Genomic DNA, 19,533 nt, shown 5'->3' on the forward strand with positions numbered 1-19,533 from the left:
CCTCTGACGTCACCAACGTCTAACGGCTAACGGCTGACGGTCTGAGACAGAGACTCAGGGATCAACGTGATTTCAGAGGACATGTCGAAGAACATCAACCTGTACGAGTTATTAAACTCCTCCATCCAGTCCTCCCAGAAGAGTGAGATCAACTTCTCTAACCTCTATGAGCTGCTCAGAGCCATCCTGGACCGGCTGGAGACCCGCATCCAGGGGGGACAGGAGAGCGACCTCGAGGTGAGAGCAGGACTCAGAGACTCTGAGACGCAGTCTGTGTTTGTTAGTGTTAGGATGTGATTCTGTAACAAACTCGATCTAATAATCAACATGTCTTCATCAGGCTGTGTTAGAGATAAAGGGAGCTGTAGGGAGAGGGTTTTTCTCGGAGGTTTGGACCCCGACCAGCTGAGCCGGACCTCTGAAGGTCTCAATAATGTGAAATATTAAACATGTCTGCAGTTTAATATAAACTGCGTCAGTGCCAACGGTTACGTCTCTGAAAATGAGCTAAAGTCGTGGTTATTATTTTTAAAAAGTGCTTCATTAATCTGATATTAAAGTACAATCATGTTAAAAAGTCCTCATGAATCAGAAGTGTGTCACTTAATTAGTTATATTCCATTCATTAGTGTCATTTTAAAGGTGCAGTGTGTCGTTCTTAGCAGCATGTATTGGAAGGAACAGATTTGTTAGAAACTGAATATAATAATAATATCATTTTCTGCAGTGGTGCTTCTGGGGAGGGGCCAACAGGGGCCAGTGCCCCTGTAAAACTGAACCTGGACCCCCCCTGTGGCCCCCCCTCTACACCAAAATAATATTATACAATAAAAAAAGCGGAACACATGCTCATGTTGAGTGTAAACAGCCAAACAGCTGCTGTCAGTCTGCATGTTGATCTAGTACACAGTAGTATATATGTCTAGTATAAAGGGGTTCACTGATGTTTTGCCAGTTAGTTCTCAGCCGGTTCTCGCCCTTCTCAGTCTTTTATGTCAGGGTTGAATGTGTCCCTCTGACAACACCCTTGGCCCCAGCCTGGCCCCCCCAGTAAAATTGGTCTAGAACCGCCACTGCCTCATTGTTCTTTTCTCATATCTGTTTAGTTCTCTTTGTATTTGGAGCCTGTCAGGACTTTTAATGACTCATTTGTTGGCCATGGACACCAAACTGTCTACGTTTGCAGTCGTGTTTTTACTATTCTTGTTCCTTTGTGTGTGTGTCCGGAGATCCTGCATGTATCCATGGTAACATTGTTTACATAGGAGATCAGCTGTTAGCAGCTCGTAGCATGTTGATGCTAAACGATGCTAGGCCCGATGTTCCCTGCGAGCTGAGGAGAAGGAGGCGAGGATGACTGGTACTGAGCAGGGGTGCATCTCGCTCGGCTGGTGGTGAAGCTTTCAGCTGAGCGTCTGCCCCCTGGTGGCTGGCTGCAGTATAGGTCAAAAAATCCGTTGGGGGAGGAGTCAAACTTTAAAAAATAAATACAAGTCGTGCGAATGTTTCTCCCATCCGTATGCTGTGGTGATATGTAGTTAGTGTTTGACTGTGTTCAAGGCCTCTTTTTCCTGAACAGTTTCTTCTTCGTTAGTTATTAGAGTTTAAAAAACGGGGTTTTACTTCCTGTTTCCTTTGATTCACAGCCGCCGTGGAGTGAAACTTCAAAGGGCACACAGCGTCTTGTGACGCTACACTGTAGGGTGGAGCTCTTTTCAGTGGCTTCGCAGGCTCTAGCTAGCAGGATTTTTTGGCTTCAGAACCGTACAATGGGAAGAGGCGGAGCAACGCTGTCCATTTTTATTTACAGTCTATGGTTTTGACCAATCAGGGGGAAGTGTTCCCCAAGATTTAATTTACCCTCAGCATTGACATCTGGTTGAAACAGAATATGAGTCTAAAATGGGAGATGAAAATGATTATTGTGACTGTATTTCTTCAGTTTTCACATCGAAGTTGTATTGCAGTCAATGCAAAAATATGATTTCAACACATTTTATTTGTATTCAATCAATAATGGGCTCTTAAATATTAACAACGAGGTTCAGGGACTTTGTAAGGGGAGCAGTTTTAACCTCATGTTGCCTGGATAGCCGCACCCTGTACCAACACGCTTCTGTCCTCCCGGCTGTGACACCTTGACTTAATGTGATCAGTGAAAATAACTCTTTTGTCCCTTATTTTAAGGACTGATAACTTCTGAGTCGGAGCCAGCAGTGCACTCTTCTTCCTCCTCTTCTTCTACCTCTTCTCTCTCCTCTCTCTCTCCTCTGCCGTGCAGCAGCAAACATTTCAGCGTTGAATTAAGCCGCTGATGACAGAGCAAAGAACAATAGGAGATGGGCACCACCCTGACATCTCAGATGGCCCCTGCGTGCCTGTGTTCAGGTTTCTGCTTCCATATGTGGGGTAAAAAGAGGTGAAGAGCGTGACCAGGACTGTCAGCTGTTGATTTAAGACGACAAACAAAGATTAAATTCTACCAAAGGAAGAGGTTTACAGCAAAAGGAGTAATCAGGGATATTTTTGATCTTACTTTAGATTACTTATCTTGCTCTTGATCTTATCCACTCTCTCCCCTTCCTCCGACAGTGATGGAGGGTAATTAGTCCCCCGCGGTGATGACTCTGGTTGTCAGGGAATGAATAGCTCTCAGGTGGAAAGCAGCACGCTGGGCAGGTGCGGGCGACGCTGGGCTTGAATCATTCATATCCTCTGGAGGCATCATTCAGGTCAGCTGCCGTATCTGCTGACTCCACTATGATGAGGTGACCTGCCGTGCCCTCTGCGACCTGTGTCTTCCCTCTGATGGATGCAGCACAGCTTTGTAGTCCCACGGTGTCTACGGGGGTCAATGCCACACATCATCAGGGTCAGGATATGTATCATGATGCATAATTTTAAAGAACATCTGTTCTCATATGGGACAGTTCTTTATCTTCTAAATCAGGCACCCTCATATCTTTAAGAGCTCATAGTGACCTATTACCCATCTAGAACTCTACCCTCCCAACATGCAGGCTTGCTAGTTGTACCCAAAATCTCTAAAAGTAGTATGGGAGGTAGAACCTTCAGTTATCAGGCCCCTCTCCTTTGGAATCATCTACCAGTCAGGGTCCGGGAGGCAGACACCCTCTCTACTTTTAAGAGTAGGCTTCAAACTTTCCTTTTTGATAAAGCTTATAGTTAGAGCTGGATCAGGCTTGGACCCGCTTTTGTTATGCTGCTATAGGCCTAGACTGTCGGGGGAACTGGCGCACTGACACACTGGGATCCTAGCTCACCCCCTTCCCCCCAACCCCCCCTCATCACCTACTTTAACTCTGCCTGTCCAATTGAACGTTACTAACCATAGACCTTCCTGGAGTCCCTGGTCTCCAGCTGATACGGACGTGCTGGACTCCAGTGGCAACAGCTTCTACTACTCGTCTCATCACTATCACCTCTCTCTCTTACTCCCCTCTATCCCTCTTTCAAGACCCAACTTGGTCGAGGCATGATGTGTGTCTAACATGAGTCTGGTCCTGCTGGAGGTTTCTGCCTGTTAAAGGAAGTTTGTCCTCTCCACTGTAACTAGCTAAATACTGTGAGGTACAATGCTCATGGTGGATTAAGGTGGGGTCAGACTGAGTCTTACCCTGTCTTGGTGTTGGGTCTCTGTTCATAATTTGACATAGAGTGGTCTAGACCTGCTCTGTATGTAAAAGCGTCTTGAGATAACATTTGTTGTGATTTGGCGCAATACAAATAAAGATTGATTGATTGATTGATTGATTGATTGATTGATTGATTGATTGATTGATTGATTATGTATCTTATCGTATTGTATCGTAGAGGATTTCTATATTTCTTCATTTCAAACTGGTTCACTGATTACTGAATATATGGAGTTATATTTCTGACGTCAATTAATCAACACAGCTATAAATAAAAAGTCATGTGACCGCCCTCTGTGACCAGCTGTTAGTCATTCAGTCTATCAGTGACGCTCCGTGGGGTCGCACGCCATCTTTTCATGTCCTGACACGTTCGACCCGGGTTACACATCAACTCACCTGCAGCTCTGGAATGTCATTAATTTAGGTTTGTGTCACACACACACACACACACACACACACAAACACACACACACACACACACACAAGCACACGAACACACACACACACACACATGCACACACACAAATGCACACGCTGACAGTTAAAACAAATTAAATGTAGATGTTTACTCTGCCAACAAACTGTGGCCGCCTCACAGGAAGTGTCAACATCCTGGTTAATCATCAGGCTGAAAATGTGTAACAGCTGGATCAGTGTCATCTGCACTCTGTGCTTCAGCCTTTTGTCCTCTTTGCTCTAACTCGGGTCAAAGGTCACGGGGTTGCTTTGTGAAGGAGAGTTGTTTGTACATATCAAAGTTTAGGACACTTCCGATTCACACTGATAAGGCTGCATGTCTCCTCTTTCTTACAGGAACTTCAACCTCCAGATCAGGTGGATCCAGCCTCACCTCTCAAACCCTCGCTCACACCAGCAGGTCCAGGTTCCTCACTCCAGTCTGGAAAATATCCCCAGGAGGCATCAGATGTCGAGCCAGTCACTAAGTCCATCTCAGCCCCCTCAGGACCACAACAACCTCAAACAGGCCAGATACCAGCCGGTCCAACCATGTCCCCAAACGCCAGCAGCTCAGAGAGCCATCAGGAGACGACAGTGTCCATGAGGAACTTCAGCAGACTGGAGGAGAGGTTTGACAAACTGGAAGCTCTTGTTGAATCCCTGAAAGAAGAGAAGGAAGACCCTCTGCTGAAACTCCTCAGAGAGCTCATCAACAGGAGAGGTACGTTTATCAGAAGCTCAAACATGAGAGAAACACTCTTGGTTAAATGAAGAGGTGAACGCTCTGATGTCACATTTTATGTTCTGGTTCAGTGGATTCATCCAGAAACCAGACGGATCAGCTGACCCCACAAGGAGCTCTGACAGACCCTCAGATGACCGAGCGTGAAGAGGTAATCCTTCACTCTTAAACTGAACTTCAGCATCAACACATACTGCACTGTACCGCAGTCTGTCTGCTCTGTTCTCATGATATCATGTGTCTGTTCAAAGCTGGACGCGCTGGAGGAGCTGTTAATGAACCCAGCTAGCACAGAAGCAGCCTCAGGGAGTGTGGATCCAGATGGAGGAGCCTGTCATGAGCTCAGACAGCAGATATGCTCCGTCAGGTAACAAGAGAGGAAGCCTTTGTGAACTTCAACATGTTGACATCAGTTCAGCGACACTCTGTGCTCTCATGTCTTCATGTTCACGGTGTGCAGGAGGTCTGTGCAGAGCCTGGGTGACGACATGAAGCAGATGAAGGCTCAACAGGCTTCAATAGAGGAGAGGATGGCAGACCAGCAGCTACAGGATCAGGTCAGACAGAGAGACGTGTTTCTGAGGGTCAGACTGTAAACCAGGGGAACAGGAACCTTTAGAGGGGAGGTGTTTCTAACTGCTCTGTCAGACTGCTCCAACATGATGCTTCTTAAAACACAACATGAACATCAGTGTCTCACAGGAGGCTCTGTCGACTGTCTCCTTATTGCTTGGCTCGTTTCTGGTTTCCTGCAGGAACGTAGGAATTCAGGGCTCCGAGATCCGTCCACACCAATCAGATCCTCACACACACCTGCAGCTCCTGGTCCAGTGTCAGGACCAACCCTCAAGGATGTGGCGGATGCCCAGCCAGCCTCTAAGGCCCCCTCAGGACCCCAACAACAGAGACGTCCTAAAACAGGCCAGAAATCAGCCGGTCCAACCATGTCCCCAAACACCAGAAGCTCAGAGAGCTATCAGGAGGACTTAAACAGACTAACAGAGAGGATGGCAGACCAGCAGCTACAAGATCAGGTCAGACAGAGACATGTTTCTTAGGGTCAGACTGTAAGTCAGGGGAACAGGAACCTCTCTCACAGGAGGCTCTGTCGACTGTCTCCTTATTGCTCAGCTCGTCTCTGATTTCTTGCAGGAACGTAGGAATTCAGGGCTCCGAGATCCGTCCACACCAACCAGATCCTCACACACACCTGCAGCTCCTGGTCCAGTGTCAGGACCAACCCTCAAGGATGTGACGGACTTAAGCAGACTGACGGGCAGGTTGAATAAACTGGAAGCTCTTGTTGCATCCCTAAGAGAGGAAAAGGTGGATCGGTCACAGCTGAAACACCTCAGAGAGCTCGTCAAGAAGAGAGGTACGTTTGTCAGAAGCAGAGTCAGAGCTCAGACATGAGAGAAACACTGAGAGCCACACCAAAGATTAGCACAGAGACTTCTGGACTTAGGTGTTTGACTTGCTCTCCTGTCACTGGTTTGAAGCAGGTGGGAGATTATTTGAATTCCACTCTTCTCTGCACAAGTAATGGTTTCATGTTTTACTCAGTGTAATCAGGGTTTGACTTTAAGTCAGCTTAAAGTTGCTCCGGCTGTCTTTAACACGAGATTCATTTCTTTCTTGTGTTAAAATGTCAACAACTGACTTGAAACTCAATGTTTCATATTTCGTACCAAAAACATGAATTTCTAAATCATGTGGGCGAGCCAGGAGTGTTCACAAAACTGTGATTGTAAAGGTGCTTAACCCTTAGATGCATAAGTGGGGTCAAAAATGACCCCAAGGGTTGTTATTCTTCAAAATCTTTGAAATTAAAAGTGTTTATATTTTCATATTCCAGGTATTCCTCATAAAACATGTTTGTGACATGAGGCCATTGCATTTTTAAAAAAAAATTTCATACATTTTAAGAAATTGCAGCTTTTGTATCACTACCCCAACTTTTCCATGAGCGGGGTCAAAAATGACCCCAAACATTTCCTATGGAATCTCAGGCTTAACTCAAGGAACCTTTGATACTTATCAACTGTGATTGTCAGTATACATTTACTGTTGCACTTACACATCTGATGCTGCAGTCTCACCACCCAGGAGGTCATTTTTACACAGCAACATGTAAGTATTATCTTCATTTATGGACTTAATTTCCACATTTATGACTTTTCTGTGATAGAGTATTAGTATTATTTTCATTACATTATCCTGCTTTGTTGTTAGCTAGTTAGCTTACTACCAACTACAAAGTTAGCTTACTACAAAGTAATTTTAGCTCTGTAATGGATTACACAGCAACATACATGTAAGTATTATCTTCATTTATGAACTTAATTTCCACATTCATGACTTTTCTGTGATAGAGTATTAGTATTATTGTCATCAAATCCTCCTACTTTATTGTTAGCTAGTTAGCTTACTACCAACTACAAAGTTAGCTTACTACAAAGCAATTTTAGTACTGTAATGTATTACTGTATTTGTTGTGTAGAGACTCTTACTATATTTATAACATCATTGTAATAAAAGCTAACCTGTTAGGTAGCCTTTTTTATGATTATTGATTATTCAATGATGTGTGTTTGCGTGCGTGCGTGTGCATGCGTGCATTTACATGCATATAAATGCACAGACTTACTTACACAGCTACATAATGATTCATAGTTTTGTGTGCCATTCAAACATTGCCCTTTTCATGTTTTCTCATTTAGAGTATCATGGCTGCTAGGAGGCCAACCAGGATTCCTGAGGCACTTGCACTACAAATGATCCTGGACGGATGGGATGAAGAGCCCAGTATTGCAGTATTCCTGTGTGCAACGATCACAGCCAGAAGCAAGTAGTTTGTAACAGCTGCACACAGTGAGAAGAGAGAAGACGTTTGTGTGTGTACATGTCGGTGGACGGTGTTATGGTCCCCGGACCTACTGTTTGTTCATTCTCTGTTCGTCCTCCACAGTCAAACAGACAAATGGACACACAATGTATTTTGACATTTTTTGATTTTTGATTGATTGTTTTGTAATGAAATGTGAATAAAAAGTAATAAATGAACATGTCAAAAATGAAATCACTCTTTTGTTGATCAAAATATAATAAAAATCATCAACTTTAACCAAAATTAAAGAAATTTCTTAAGTTTATTGCAAAAACGCATTGATTCTAATTGGGGTCATTTTTGACCCCACTCATGGAAGAGTGTAGGTATTGGTAGGTCATGCATCCAAGGGTTAAGTCTGTCAGAGTCCTGAGGATGTTCCCTCTCTGTCCTCTAACAATGCTCTGATGTCACTAGAACATTCAGCTTCAGTGGATGCACCGGTGAACCTGCCGGAGCAGCTGGAGCAGCAGGAAGCTCTGATCGAGCAGCTGATGAGTGACCGAGACAGGGTGAGTGAGAAACTGTCTGGAAGCACCAACACACACTCCGCAGTATCACACCGTCTGTCTGCACTGTTCTCACGATATCATGTCCTTTAGAGGAGGTGTTTATGAACACAGTTAGCACAGAAGCAGCCTCAGGGAGTGTGGATCCAGATTGAAGAGCCTATTATGAGCTCAAACTCTGTGTTTGTGCTTCCAGGATGCAGAGCTGGTGAACGACCTGCAGAGGGCGCTCCTGCAGCTTCAAGCAGAGTTTGAAAGTCTTCTGGAGACCACCAGCTGTCTGCAGGAGGACAGCATCCAGAAACAGAGTTACATCGAGGTCCAGACGCCAACACACACACACACACAACATTATCATCTATCCCTCTCTCCAACACGGTAGCTCTCAGTAAATGTGTGTCTAACATGAGTCTGGTCCTGCTGGAGGTTTCTGCCTGTTAAAGGAAGTTTGTCCTTGCCACTGTAACTTGCTAAATGCTGCAAAGTGCTCTGCTCATGGTGGATTAAGATGAGATCAGACTGACTCCTGTCTGTAAGAGGGGACTGGATCTGATCCGGTCTTGATGTTGGGTCATAGAGTACGGTCTAGACCTGCTCTGTTTGGAAAGAGTCTGAGGAGAACATTTGTTGTGATTTGGTGCTTTATAAATAAAGATTGATTGATTGAACATTCAGCATGTTTAAGAACAGCCACTCAACTCAGTCAGGCCACCTAAGTTCCCACCACACATCCAGTATCTTCAGATCAGGTTTAGGTCCCATGCAGGATCGTAGGAAGCTTCTACAGTGAGGGATTGAGTGTGCTTGTCTTAGAGGTCACCCTTCATAGCGGTCTTCATCACAGTTTGCTCTCTTCTCTCTCTTCTCTCCTGTCACTCTTGTTTTTCACAGGAGCTGTACAAAACCACAGAGGAGCTGGAGGAGAATAAAGCCGACAAGAACGTGTTGGAGAGTGTGACGGTGAGTGGGTTCATTTCAATCTGAGCGAGGGGGGACGCGTAGAGAGCAGACGGAGGGGTCTCACCTCATCCTGACTTTATGACCCCACATTAACCCGACTTCTTCATGAGTCTGTGAATAGAGCAATCAGCATCACGTAGACCGCTCAGTCTCTTCCTCTCTTCTCGTCTGCAGAACATAGATCAATCCACTCTGGACAGCAAAGTGAGCCACATGCAGTTCGACTCTGTGATCGAGGCGCTCAACGGGCTCTTCCAAGAGCTGCTGAACAAGGTGACTGGCCAGGAGCAGGACTGGCACAAAGTCATCTGCAGACTCTCCTCGGAGATGGACTGTAAGGTAAATACCGGAGCACTCCTGGGGGCGACCGATCCGTGATTATCCAAGGCATTGTGTCCAACTTGTTCTCTCTGTCTCCAGCTGAACCGGATGGAGTTCGACCCGGTGAAGACGCAGCTGGAGGAACGCTGGGAGGGGATCAACAAGAAGCTGCAGGACCAGGAAGCTCCAGAGTGTGACGATGCTGCTGCACTGAGAAGGTAAGCACGAACGTCTCGCTCAGTCATCGACCCGGCAGCTGAAGAGGCTCTGATAGTTCATTAAGAATGATGTAATCTAATATCACATCCATCTATTAGTGTTTGTCTTAAACTAGCTTCAAACAGTTCTCTACAACAGCTGATGTTTCTCTTTATCTCCAGGCAGCTCGTGAGCAGATTGAACTGCCTCTCCTGTGACCGACCTGTCGTCCACAACTCCCTCGAGCCGTGAGTCGACGCTCAGTCACTGAGTTTATATCACTGGATCCACACCGGGGGCTTCATTTATCTCCCCGCTCTTTAACGGCGTCTGCTCTTCTGTGTTTGTGTCGTGTTCTCTGTAATTAAAGGAACTCAGAGGTGATGTTCTCTCCCTGCCTCTTTGACAAATCCTTCCCACGCCGTGCTTTCAAACCTCAGGACAAGTTTCCACACCACAACAGAAGGTGAGATCAGTTTGTCTTCTGAGTGTATGAACTCAGCTGCCAGGGTTCTCACGCACACTAAGCCCTGGCAGCACATCACCCCGACTCTCATTCACTTCCACTGGCTCCCTGTGAAGTACCACATCACCTATAAGCTCCTCCTCCTCACTTACAAATCCCTGCATGCCCTCGCCCCCCAATACCTGGGGTCTTCGGACCTGGGTCTCCTCTCCATCCCCCGGACTAAGTTGCAGACTTTTGGAGACAGAGTCTTTAGTGTGGCAGCCCCTACTCTGTGGAACTCCCTCCCTCCAGACAGCTGCAGCGCCCCAACCCTGAAGCAGTCACCTTTTCCTCAAGGCCTTTCCCCATTAGATAGTGTTGTCCCCACCTCCCCCCCAGACCCTCGTACCTGACCCTGTGAAGCGACCTTGGGTTTCTTGAAAGGCGCTATATAAATCCCAGTTATTATTATTATTATTATTATTGTATGTGCTGTGTTCTCTGATCACCAGCAGGGGGCACAAGACCAATCTGAGACCAAACAAACAGGCCATGTTCAGACCTGCAGGGCATCAGTTAGTTTGATTCTGAGTCAGGAATCCAGAATAAGAGTCAGATCCTCCGTTTCAAACCGGACATGGGCTCCTCAGAGACCGGAGACTCACTACAAGAACACGAAAACACAAAACAGATGCACAGCACAGTTCCTCTGTTCTGTGTGGTGATAGTTATTTATTACTGCCTATTTATTTTAATTCAATATTTTAGCTCCAATATTTATTCAATATATTTATATTGCAACCTTTGCACCCTGCGCTACCTCACTTCCTGTTTTATCTATTTATCTGTTCTCTCCATCGTCCATATTTAGTTTAGAGTCAGCCCTTTATAGTCTGTCCTCATGTTGTTGTTGTTTTTTATATTCTGTCTTTGTTGTCCGTGTGTTGTTTGTCTGTCGTTTTATTTGCACTTGCTCTGCTTTGCACCTGCCATGTGAGAAACGCAATTTCGTTCAGCTGTGTACAAGCTATCAGATGAATGACAATAAAGTTTGACTTGACTTGTCCTCTCTCTCTCTCTCTCCCTCTCTCTCTCTCTCTCTCTCTCACTCTCTCTCTATCTCTCTCTCTCTCCCTCTCTGTCTCTCTCTCTCTCTCTCCCTCTCTGACCAAACAGTAAGTACTCCTTCAAGCTGAGGGACTGCCGTTACCCGGCGGTGTCCAGGGGCTGCGGAGGAAAAAGCACGATCGTAACCCGTCCCGTACTCTTCAGCGACCTGAAGGAGATGAGAGACAAGAGACGGAGAGTGTGGAGAAACCTCCCTCATCCGGTTTGTGTGATAAAAGAACTGTTGAGTGAATGTTCCAAGCACAGCTAACACGGGACTACTTTCAGAGGCGGATGACTCCGTGTTTCTAGAGCAGGAAGACAAAGTTTTTGGCTTTGATTCAAAAAGATAAGACTTTAAATTAAAGCTTCTCATTGATCTTTAAATCCTCAAATGTAACAGGATGCTGATTCCCAAATAAGCTGCGGTGGCGTAAAGGCCGCTGAGGGTTGCAACATGACAGGAAACGGCTCACTACGCCGAGCACAAGAGCACTTCCTGTTCACAGAAACATCAGACTGAGAGGAGGAAGACTTTGATGAGTAAAGAGGAGAGGGAGGGGAGGGTGAACTCGCTGTGACATGCGGTTACAACTTGTTCTGTTTTCTTTTCTCCTGTCCTTGAGGAGTTTGTTTTTATGACAATGAGCGAGTGTGACAGAGCTGAAGCAGATCTCCCTCCGACCACAGCTCGGTGCAGGATCAGTGTTTCCTTATCCTGCTGCCTCTCCATGTCTGTGACCTGTAAACTAGTGGACAGGTGTGGTGTCTGTTTACATTTTAAAGGTGTTAATCTATCAAGCACCGATTCATTAGTATCAAATTTAACTATCAGAATAATCACGGTGCCACTTCCTCCCCTACCTCTGAATTAGGGATGTCAACAATTCATCAAGTATCGATTAATTGATTGTTAAGAACTTATTCCAACACATTCTTTTGTTTGGATTTTCTATCCTGTGGAACAAACATCATGTGGTCTCATTTGGTTCAGCTCTCAGGGAGGTGTTTGAAGTTTAAAGCATGTTTCAGAATCAGCTGACTGAAGGTGAGACGCTCAGCTGGGGGCTGCGGCTGAGTGACAGGTCTCCACGAGCGCTTTTAGTCTCCGCCGCCGCCGGACTGATTCTGACCATATCCTGTATAAAATATGGACGTAGCATCCGTGACGTCACCCATCTGTTTCTGAAGCGCTGTTTTGAGGCCAATCGGCGGCGGCAGCCATATTGCTGCTGTGGAGCCAGTGTGACGTAAAGAGGCGGAGTTTGAGCCTCCTAGCCAACAGCTGCAGTGTTCCCGCCTGTCAATCAAGTCAGCTGTGCCTCTCATTGGAAGACTAGTAATCTCAATAGCTTCGAAATTGCCAAGTTAGAAAAAATTCACTCCCCTAACAGTGTGAGCACATTGAGAAATGAGCTATCCAGACTCCACTCGTCTTCTGTACCAGGCTGTAAACATGTTTATTTCTGCTGCAAAGATCGGCTTTTTCCCATTCATGTGTATGTGGTTTCCGGTACCAGGAGCCAGCCTCAAGCGGATTCTTGATGAACTGCAGCTTATAACACTTCCGTATTGGACTCATATTTTTAGACCGGAGGGTGCCGCTTGATTCTGACCCGGTTGCGCTCCCGGCTGACACCTGACCGCGTTCACATTTTTATTTCTCTCAATAAGAACGAGTAGACAGAAAACTGGACTCTGTGAGTCTGAAACATGTTTCTGTTCAGTTCTCTTGTTGAAGTCTGAGCCTTCACTTTTATGACTGTATGTCCAGAGAGATTATGAGCCTGCTCCACATGTTGATATTCAGCGTGTTTAACATTTTGAACACCTCAATACGATCCATACATATTCAATACTGTCAGTTATATACATTTGATTCAGGGGTAAAAACTGATTTGGCATCATTTTTGACATGGAAAACATTTACGTGTTTTTAAATGATTAATCGATCGTTAACATTTCCAAAGATCGATCACAGAGATTTACATCCCTCCTCTGAATATTGAGATCAGTCGGGTGGAGCTGTGTGGTAGTTTTTAGCCACAGCTCCTTCAGTGTTGTGAAAAGTGTCCGGACTTTCTCTTTCGAGCTTCATTTCTCGGTTTGAGGAGAGTCGAGTCTGACGAGAAACGGCGGCTCGGTTTAGCATTCTGCTCCGACCACATCCTTCCTCCAGCTTCAGGCTCTCTGATGCAGAAACTTCAGTTTGTGAACTCATTCAATTCAATCAATGAAAGAGGAGGAACAGGAGAGGAGAGGAGACCACAGGGCAGCAGTTCATACGTTGTTTTATTAAACATATAAATACAAATTTCAACAGAGGAAATGAACACAAAGTACAAAGAGAAATCTCTAGAAAAGAGCGGAGCAGTGAGTTCTGAGAAAAAAGAAACACCACCTGGTAAAGAGCAAAAAAACAAAAAACGGTTGAATGGGTAAAGTCAAATAAAATCACGGGACAGTCTGTCGAAGCCTCCAGCAGGTCTGTGACACGAGCTGCTTCACGCTCGTCTGAAAGAAAAGAAACCATCATCCCTCCAGTCTGAAGAGTCCGTGATCCACGATGAGACGGCTCATCCAAACATTAACGTGTCCTCAAACCTTCATGGAGGCACACGGCTGACTTCACTCTTTAAATCTTAACTTAAAATCTTTGATCACAGCCTCACTCTTCTCTTCACGCTGCCTTTTTAAAAATGTGTAAAATGAGACTCTCTGCTTCTTGAACTCCTCTAACATGAGTAAGTAGTAAACAAAGCTTTGGTGTTTGTTGTCGCTGTGACAAAAAGAAGATGTGTAACGGCAGCATGATGACCACTTCTCTCTGTTTCCTCGTGTTTTACAGATCAGCCAGGACACAGAAGAATCCAGCTCCAGCCTCAACGTTGAATCAGCGAAGACTTAACTCTCACCCCCCGCCCCCCCCGTGTGTGACGGATGCTTCATTAAAGCAAGCTCCAAAGAGTCCGGCTGTCTGTCTGTTCAGAGCGGTGTGAAGTGTGACGTTTAAAGAAAGGTGTGTCCCTTTAAAAGCAGGTTCATTATTCACGTCTCAGTCCTTTATTCTGCATGGCTGATGGATTTGATCAGTACCCATGATGCAGTTCACTCAAGAGAAATAAAAAACTTTAACCTCCTGGAGTCCAGAAGCCTGCGTTCAAAGTGAAGAAAGTGCAGGACAGTAAAAAACAGAGGGAACACTTTGATTGTCTGCAAAGAACATCTTCTCTCTCTCTCTCTCTCTCTCTCTCTCTCTGCATCCATCGCTCCCTGACGGAAACACCTTCCTCCCCTCGATGAAGTGACGTGTAAACTGGAGACTAATCTACTCGTGAGTTCCTGTGAGAAGGCGACATCAACGTTGTTTTCTTCTTCTTTGAGTGTGAGCGCTCTCTGATCCCGTCTGTGTGTGTGTGTGCAGCAGAGTTACATTCAGACACACAGAGGTAGGAGTGGTTGAGTGTCCAACAGGTTGTGTGGAAAATCACTGAGTTCGGCAGACGACTGAATGAGAGCGTTTCTTTAGTGAGTTCATCATTTGGCTAAACGTCTGTATGTACAAAACTTTCACCCTCTGAGCCGCCCGGGCGATTACACTCCTCCTGATGAGTCAGAGCGTGGCGTCGCCTGCAGGAGAACCGTCTGCTAACAGCGTCCAGCATCAAGAACCAGAATATTACAACCTTCACCTTTAACCTCTTTTATATCTTCACTTCTTTAACCGTCCGTTAGACAGCCATGAGTTATTTTTGTGTCACAGAGATGAAAAGCTCCCCGCTGGTCTCAGAGTGTTTACAGACTCACACTCGTAAAACAGGGAGGGGCACCTAAGTTTGATTTGCATACTCTGCAGAGATGTGGGAATCAATAACAAAACATAATCATCTGTCCCTGTGTGAGGGACTCTGTGAACACCTTGAGACCAGCAGGAAGTTTTATTTGGATGTTTGTAAAGGTCACACGTGAGATCATCATCGTCTCTGTCGGGGTCAAATCACCGTGATGGAATCAACTCAGTTTTATGGCTGCAGCTTCCACCGTCCTCCTCCTCTAACTGTCCACATTCAGTCTCCAACGTAAATGCTCTCTGAGACGTCTCATCATCCAGCGTCCGTCTCGACCTCCAGCGTCCGTCTCGTCCTCCAGCGTCCGTCTCGTCCTCCAGTGTCCGTCTCGTCCTCCAGTGTCCGTCTCGTCCTCCAGCGTCCGTCTCTTCCTCCAGTGTCCGTCTCTCCGACGGTTATTGCCGACTTCCTGACACATCGTCTCTGGACTCGGTGAAAGAAGACTTGATAAAAGTGAAACCACAAAGAGTTCAGCAGGTAACATGGCTCCGCTCCTCGTGAGTGCTCTGCGTGGGCGTGTTTGTGATGATGATGATGATGATGATGATAAGGATGATGATGATGATGATGATGAGGATGATGATGATGATGAAGAGTTTGTGTGTGTGATGAAGGCGCAGAGGAAAAGAGTCCAAACTGCTCGTCTTCTTCAGAAAAACAAGAGAGGGAAACAGCAGTGTCTTTGTCTTTTTCCATCTCCTCTCGTCCACATTAGACCCCCTCCCCCCGAGACCTCCCCTCCCCCCCTTCCAAAACAGAAAATCATTTGGCTACGCAGGAACCAGCACCCATCCTCCCCTCCCCCCCTCCCTCCCGCCTCCAGCCCACCGCTCAGTCTCATCTCTGGCCGTGGAGCGCTGACACGACGGGCGGCTGCTGGGAGCCGCTGGGCTGGGAGACCGGGGGCCACATGGGAGTCTGTTGCATGTGGTGATGGTGGTAATGGTGGTGGTGCATGTGGTGGCCCGTAGGAGACGACGGGGGCAGCCAGGCCGGCTGGTGGCTGGGCGGCGAGGAGGCCCAGAAGGAGCCGAAACCTGACGTGGAGGAAGGGGTCGGGGGGGAGCTGGCCATGGACACCTGGGAGGGGCCGCTGCCGGCGCTGGAGCCGCACTCTGACGCCCGCAGCTTGGAGAACATGGTGATGGCGTCTGGGAAGTTGGGCGGCGTGGCGGGCGTGTTTCTGGGAGTACACATCTGAGGAAGAGAGAGAGAGAGAAAGAGAGAGAGAGGAGAGAGAAGTTAACAGGAAGTTCTGCTTTTGAGGTGAAGAGATAACCCAGAGATAAGAATACTGGTTAAGACTTTTTAGACTCTCAAAACATTTTAGAGCACATGACAGTGTTTTCTGTTACTGTTACCTAAAGCAGGGGTTCCCCAAGTGTGGGTCTGGACCCCCTGGGGGGTCGTGAGACACAAATGGGGGGTCGTGAGATGTCTTCCAGAATGGGTTTTTTCTTAATTATCTAAAAATAGTACATTTGACCCATTATAGTAAAAAATAACAAAAATAGTAGCTAAACTTGAAATAAACCTTGAAAATATTAAATGTAATGAGTTTTCTGCCTTTCTTTGTTCCCAGATGACTCCTAAGTTTAGGGTTAGTGAACAGTGAATGATCTAAAGCATCAGTAGCAGCAGGTTCACTCATAAAGGAGCAGGAAACACAGACACATGCTCATATAGGGAGGGTCATTTTCTGCAGACCAGCTAAATGAAGACACATTAAATCACTCTGAGGGACAGTGGGGGTCACGAGTCTTTGGCACCTATAGTTTGGGGGTCACAGGCTGAAAAGTTTGGGAACCCCTGACCTAAAGGATCACAACATGTTGAACAGTCGCCTCATATCATGGTCAGTGTTGCATTGTTAGATTGTTGAAGTAGTGTCCACTGTCAGCCCCAAATTTACAAAGAACCCAGGCCGTCCAGAGTCTTTGAACGCCTCGTCGTTGGCCTTGGCTCTCTGCACTCTCGTCTGAAAATAGTTCAACTTTTGGAACCCCGACCTCTCTCCTCAATGTCACCTCTCCCTCACCGACCAATCAGAACCAAGAAGCAGAACCAGAACACTCTTTGGATCTCACACAGAGCTGCTGAAAGAGTTTCATCGTCCCAGTTTGAACCCTGGATGTTGTTTTCGAAGCTCTCACATCTGGTTTGAGAAACCCTCTACGGTAACCACGTCTCACGTTTCAAAACAAGCCGGTATCAGTTCAAACACGTCTGCAGAATCCACGCACCTGAACGTGTCAGGTATCCGTGTGAGGTGTTTCATGGCTGGTTTGTTTACAGACGGTTAGAGAACCAGGAAACTTTACTGAACCTCATGTTTGAAACGTTAAAACACGGAGATCTAAAAACAGAGAACGGGTCTCCTCTGGTTCAGACTGGAGCTGGGACACGATGCTGAACGCCAAGTCTTCAATGAGAGCACTAATTAGAGAGTCACACACACACACACACTCACACACACACACACACACACACACACACACACACACACACACACACACACACACACACACACTCACACTCACACTCACACTCACACTCACACTCACACTCACACACAGAGATCAGGTAGCAGCCAGAAATAGAGGAGGGGTGGTGGGTGTCCTCTCAGCTGTGCAGTATATTTAGAGCAAACACACACACACACACACACACACACACACACACACACACACACACACACTCACAGGTGTCACATGTTTGTGTTTGGACCAAAACAACTCTAACTCAGTAACACTACTCGACCTTCTTCCCCTCGTCAGTCTGACCTGAAGTTATTGATGTTATTGAAGATGAACTGATTGATCACTGGGTCACTAAGGAGTCGCCTCAAGTCTCTGAAAGACCAGGATTTGGTCTCAAAAGACCTTCAGGGTGAGTCTTAGATGTGCTCTAACTTGTACCAAACTTAAATCATGGTGTGAGGTTCTTAACAGCTTTAATGAAAGTATAAATGAAGGGTCAGTTGATGAACGCTGGCCCTCACAGTTTTATCTCAGATGTAACGATCGCTCTCTGGAGGTGTGACAGACGGACAGACGGCGCTCTGAGGAGGAGAGAGGACAGAGACGCTCGTGTCTCAGCTCCACAGGGAGTGCCGGCGTTCTGGCTCCATCTCTGCGCTCATTACAAACAATAACATCTCTGGAGCCACAGGGAGAGAACGACATGTACCAAACACACAGGACACACACACACACACACACATGACCCTCACGCTTCAACTCCAAACATGCCGCAAAACTGGTTCCTCGCCGCTTGCGTCACCGCGGCCTGAATCACAACAAACCCCGACAGCAGGACTAATGTGTGAGACGTTGGACTAAGACAAAGAGGCCGGTCTTTTTGGGCTGTAGCGTGTTTTACGGCGTCTGGAGCCTCCTGTGGACGCCGGAGGATCTGCACTTTTTGCCGCACTGGCTTCAGATTTTAACGCCCGAGGTCGCAGCTTTCATAACACAAATCCTTAACCCTCCAGAGTCCTCCTCCCTAACAGTCCTGGTTTAGGATAAACTTCCTCTGCCTGCCCGTCAGACTCCCCTCCTCCGTCTCTGTGGCCGAGAAGGAAGCAGTGACTAACTTCTTGTCAGCAGAGAGAGTTAATATTTGATTAAGAGCTTGTTGTTGCTGCTACACTGACTTCCTTCTCTTCCAGGCTGTTCCAACATGGCTCCATGAAAGCCCCTGAAGCCATGTTGGGACAGTTTAAGTGCAGCGGGGGAGGAAGAGGAGGAGGGAGGAGGGGGGGCAGCCCTGTACTCTCCCAAACACAAGCACACACCCAGGACCTCGAAGGGGGATGATGTCACCACGCTGCACCCAAAATAATAACAAAGCCGGGCCACCACCTCTCACACACACACACACACACTCCCTCACTTCCTTCAAGCTGCAACAAGCAAATGAGAGAGAGAGAGATTGGTGGGCAGGAATTTACACCCAGGGGAGGTCACGGTGAAAAAAACAACACCGTTTTATGGACACGCCGCCGCTGCCGCTGCGTGATCAGGATGGGACAAATCCTGGAATGTAGCGTGGTCGGGTAGAGCGAGAGTTTCAGACACGAACAGTTAAGACACGGGGTTGCATAAGCAGAACTGAGCCAAGGACACAGACAGCTCTATGTGTGTGTGTGTGTGTGTGTGTGAGTGTGTGTGTGTGTGTGTGTGGTGACGCAAGTCTGCACAGCAACAGACGAATTACTCATTTACTTTTGTGAAGTGAATCCTTTTATGAGTCCATAATTATCGTCTTACAGAGCAGCAATTAGAGATTAAACTCAGATCATGTCAGCACATACCGGCTGAGAGGCAGACGGACTCTGAGAGTCAGAGGAGGCAGAGGAAGGATGTCTGCAGAGGTGTGTTTCGCCCAAGTTGC

General features: G+C 46.7%; 2 protein-coding genes across 2 annotated transcripts in view; one reads left to right on the forward strand and one right to left on the reverse strand.

Annotated features, from left to right (window-relative positions):
• LOC117832974 lies at positions 1 to 14,434 on the forward strand. The gene is made up of 16 exons (XM_034712306.1): positions 1 to 237; positions 4,473 to 4,839; positions 4,932 to 5,011; positions 5,112 to 5,227; positions 5,321 to 5,417; positions 5,616 to 5,894; positions 6,013 to 6,235; positions 8,165 to 8,259; positions 8,453 to 8,575; positions 9,148 to 9,216; positions 9,391 to 9,555; positions 9,637 to 9,755; positions 9,918 to 9,983; positions 10,106 to 10,201; positions 11,360 to 11,513; positions 14,139 to 14,434. The coding sequence occupies exons 1-16, from the start codon at positions 82 to 84 to the stop codon at positions 14,196 to 14,198; spliced, it is 2,265 nt and encodes a 754-aa protein (XP_034568197.1). The 5' UTR covers positions 1 to 81; the 3' UTR covers positions 14,199 to 14,434.
• Positions 13,564 to 19,533, reverse strand: part of ubald2 (UBA-like domain containing 2) — a 15,260-nt gene continuing 9,290 nt past the window's right edge. Inside the window, exon 3 of the mRNA XM_034712308.1 lies at positions 13,564 to 16,335. Within this exon, the coding sequence (XP_034568199.1) occupies positions 15,976 to 16,335 (360 nt within the window). The 3' untranslated portion in view covers positions 13,564 to 15,975. The remainder of the gene's footprint in view (positions 16,336 to 19,533) is intronic.

Source organism: Notolabrus celidotus, chromosome 20 (assembly GCF_009762535.1).
Source record: "Notolabrus celidotus isolate fNotCel1 chromosome 20, fNotCel1.pri, whole genome shotgun sequence".
NCBI classification, from domain to species: Eukaryota; Metazoa; Chordata; class Actinopteri; order Labriformes; family Labridae; genus Notolabrus; species Notolabrus celidotus.

Bases quoted from the DNA above. Each gene is read 5' to 3' on its own strand.
- LOC117832974 (XM_034712306.1), top strand. From the start codon at position 82: ATGTCGAAGAACATCAACCTGTACGAGTTATTAAACTCCTCCATCCAG. The intron at 5,895-6,012 runs GTCAGACAGAGA...GATTTCTTGCAG, and splicing joins ACCAGCAGCTACAAGATCAG to GAACGTAGGAATTCAGGGCT. The intron at 8,576-9,147 runs GTCCAGACGCCA...TGTTTTTCACAG, and splicing joins AGAAACAGAGTTACATCGAG to GAGCTGTACAAAACCACAGA.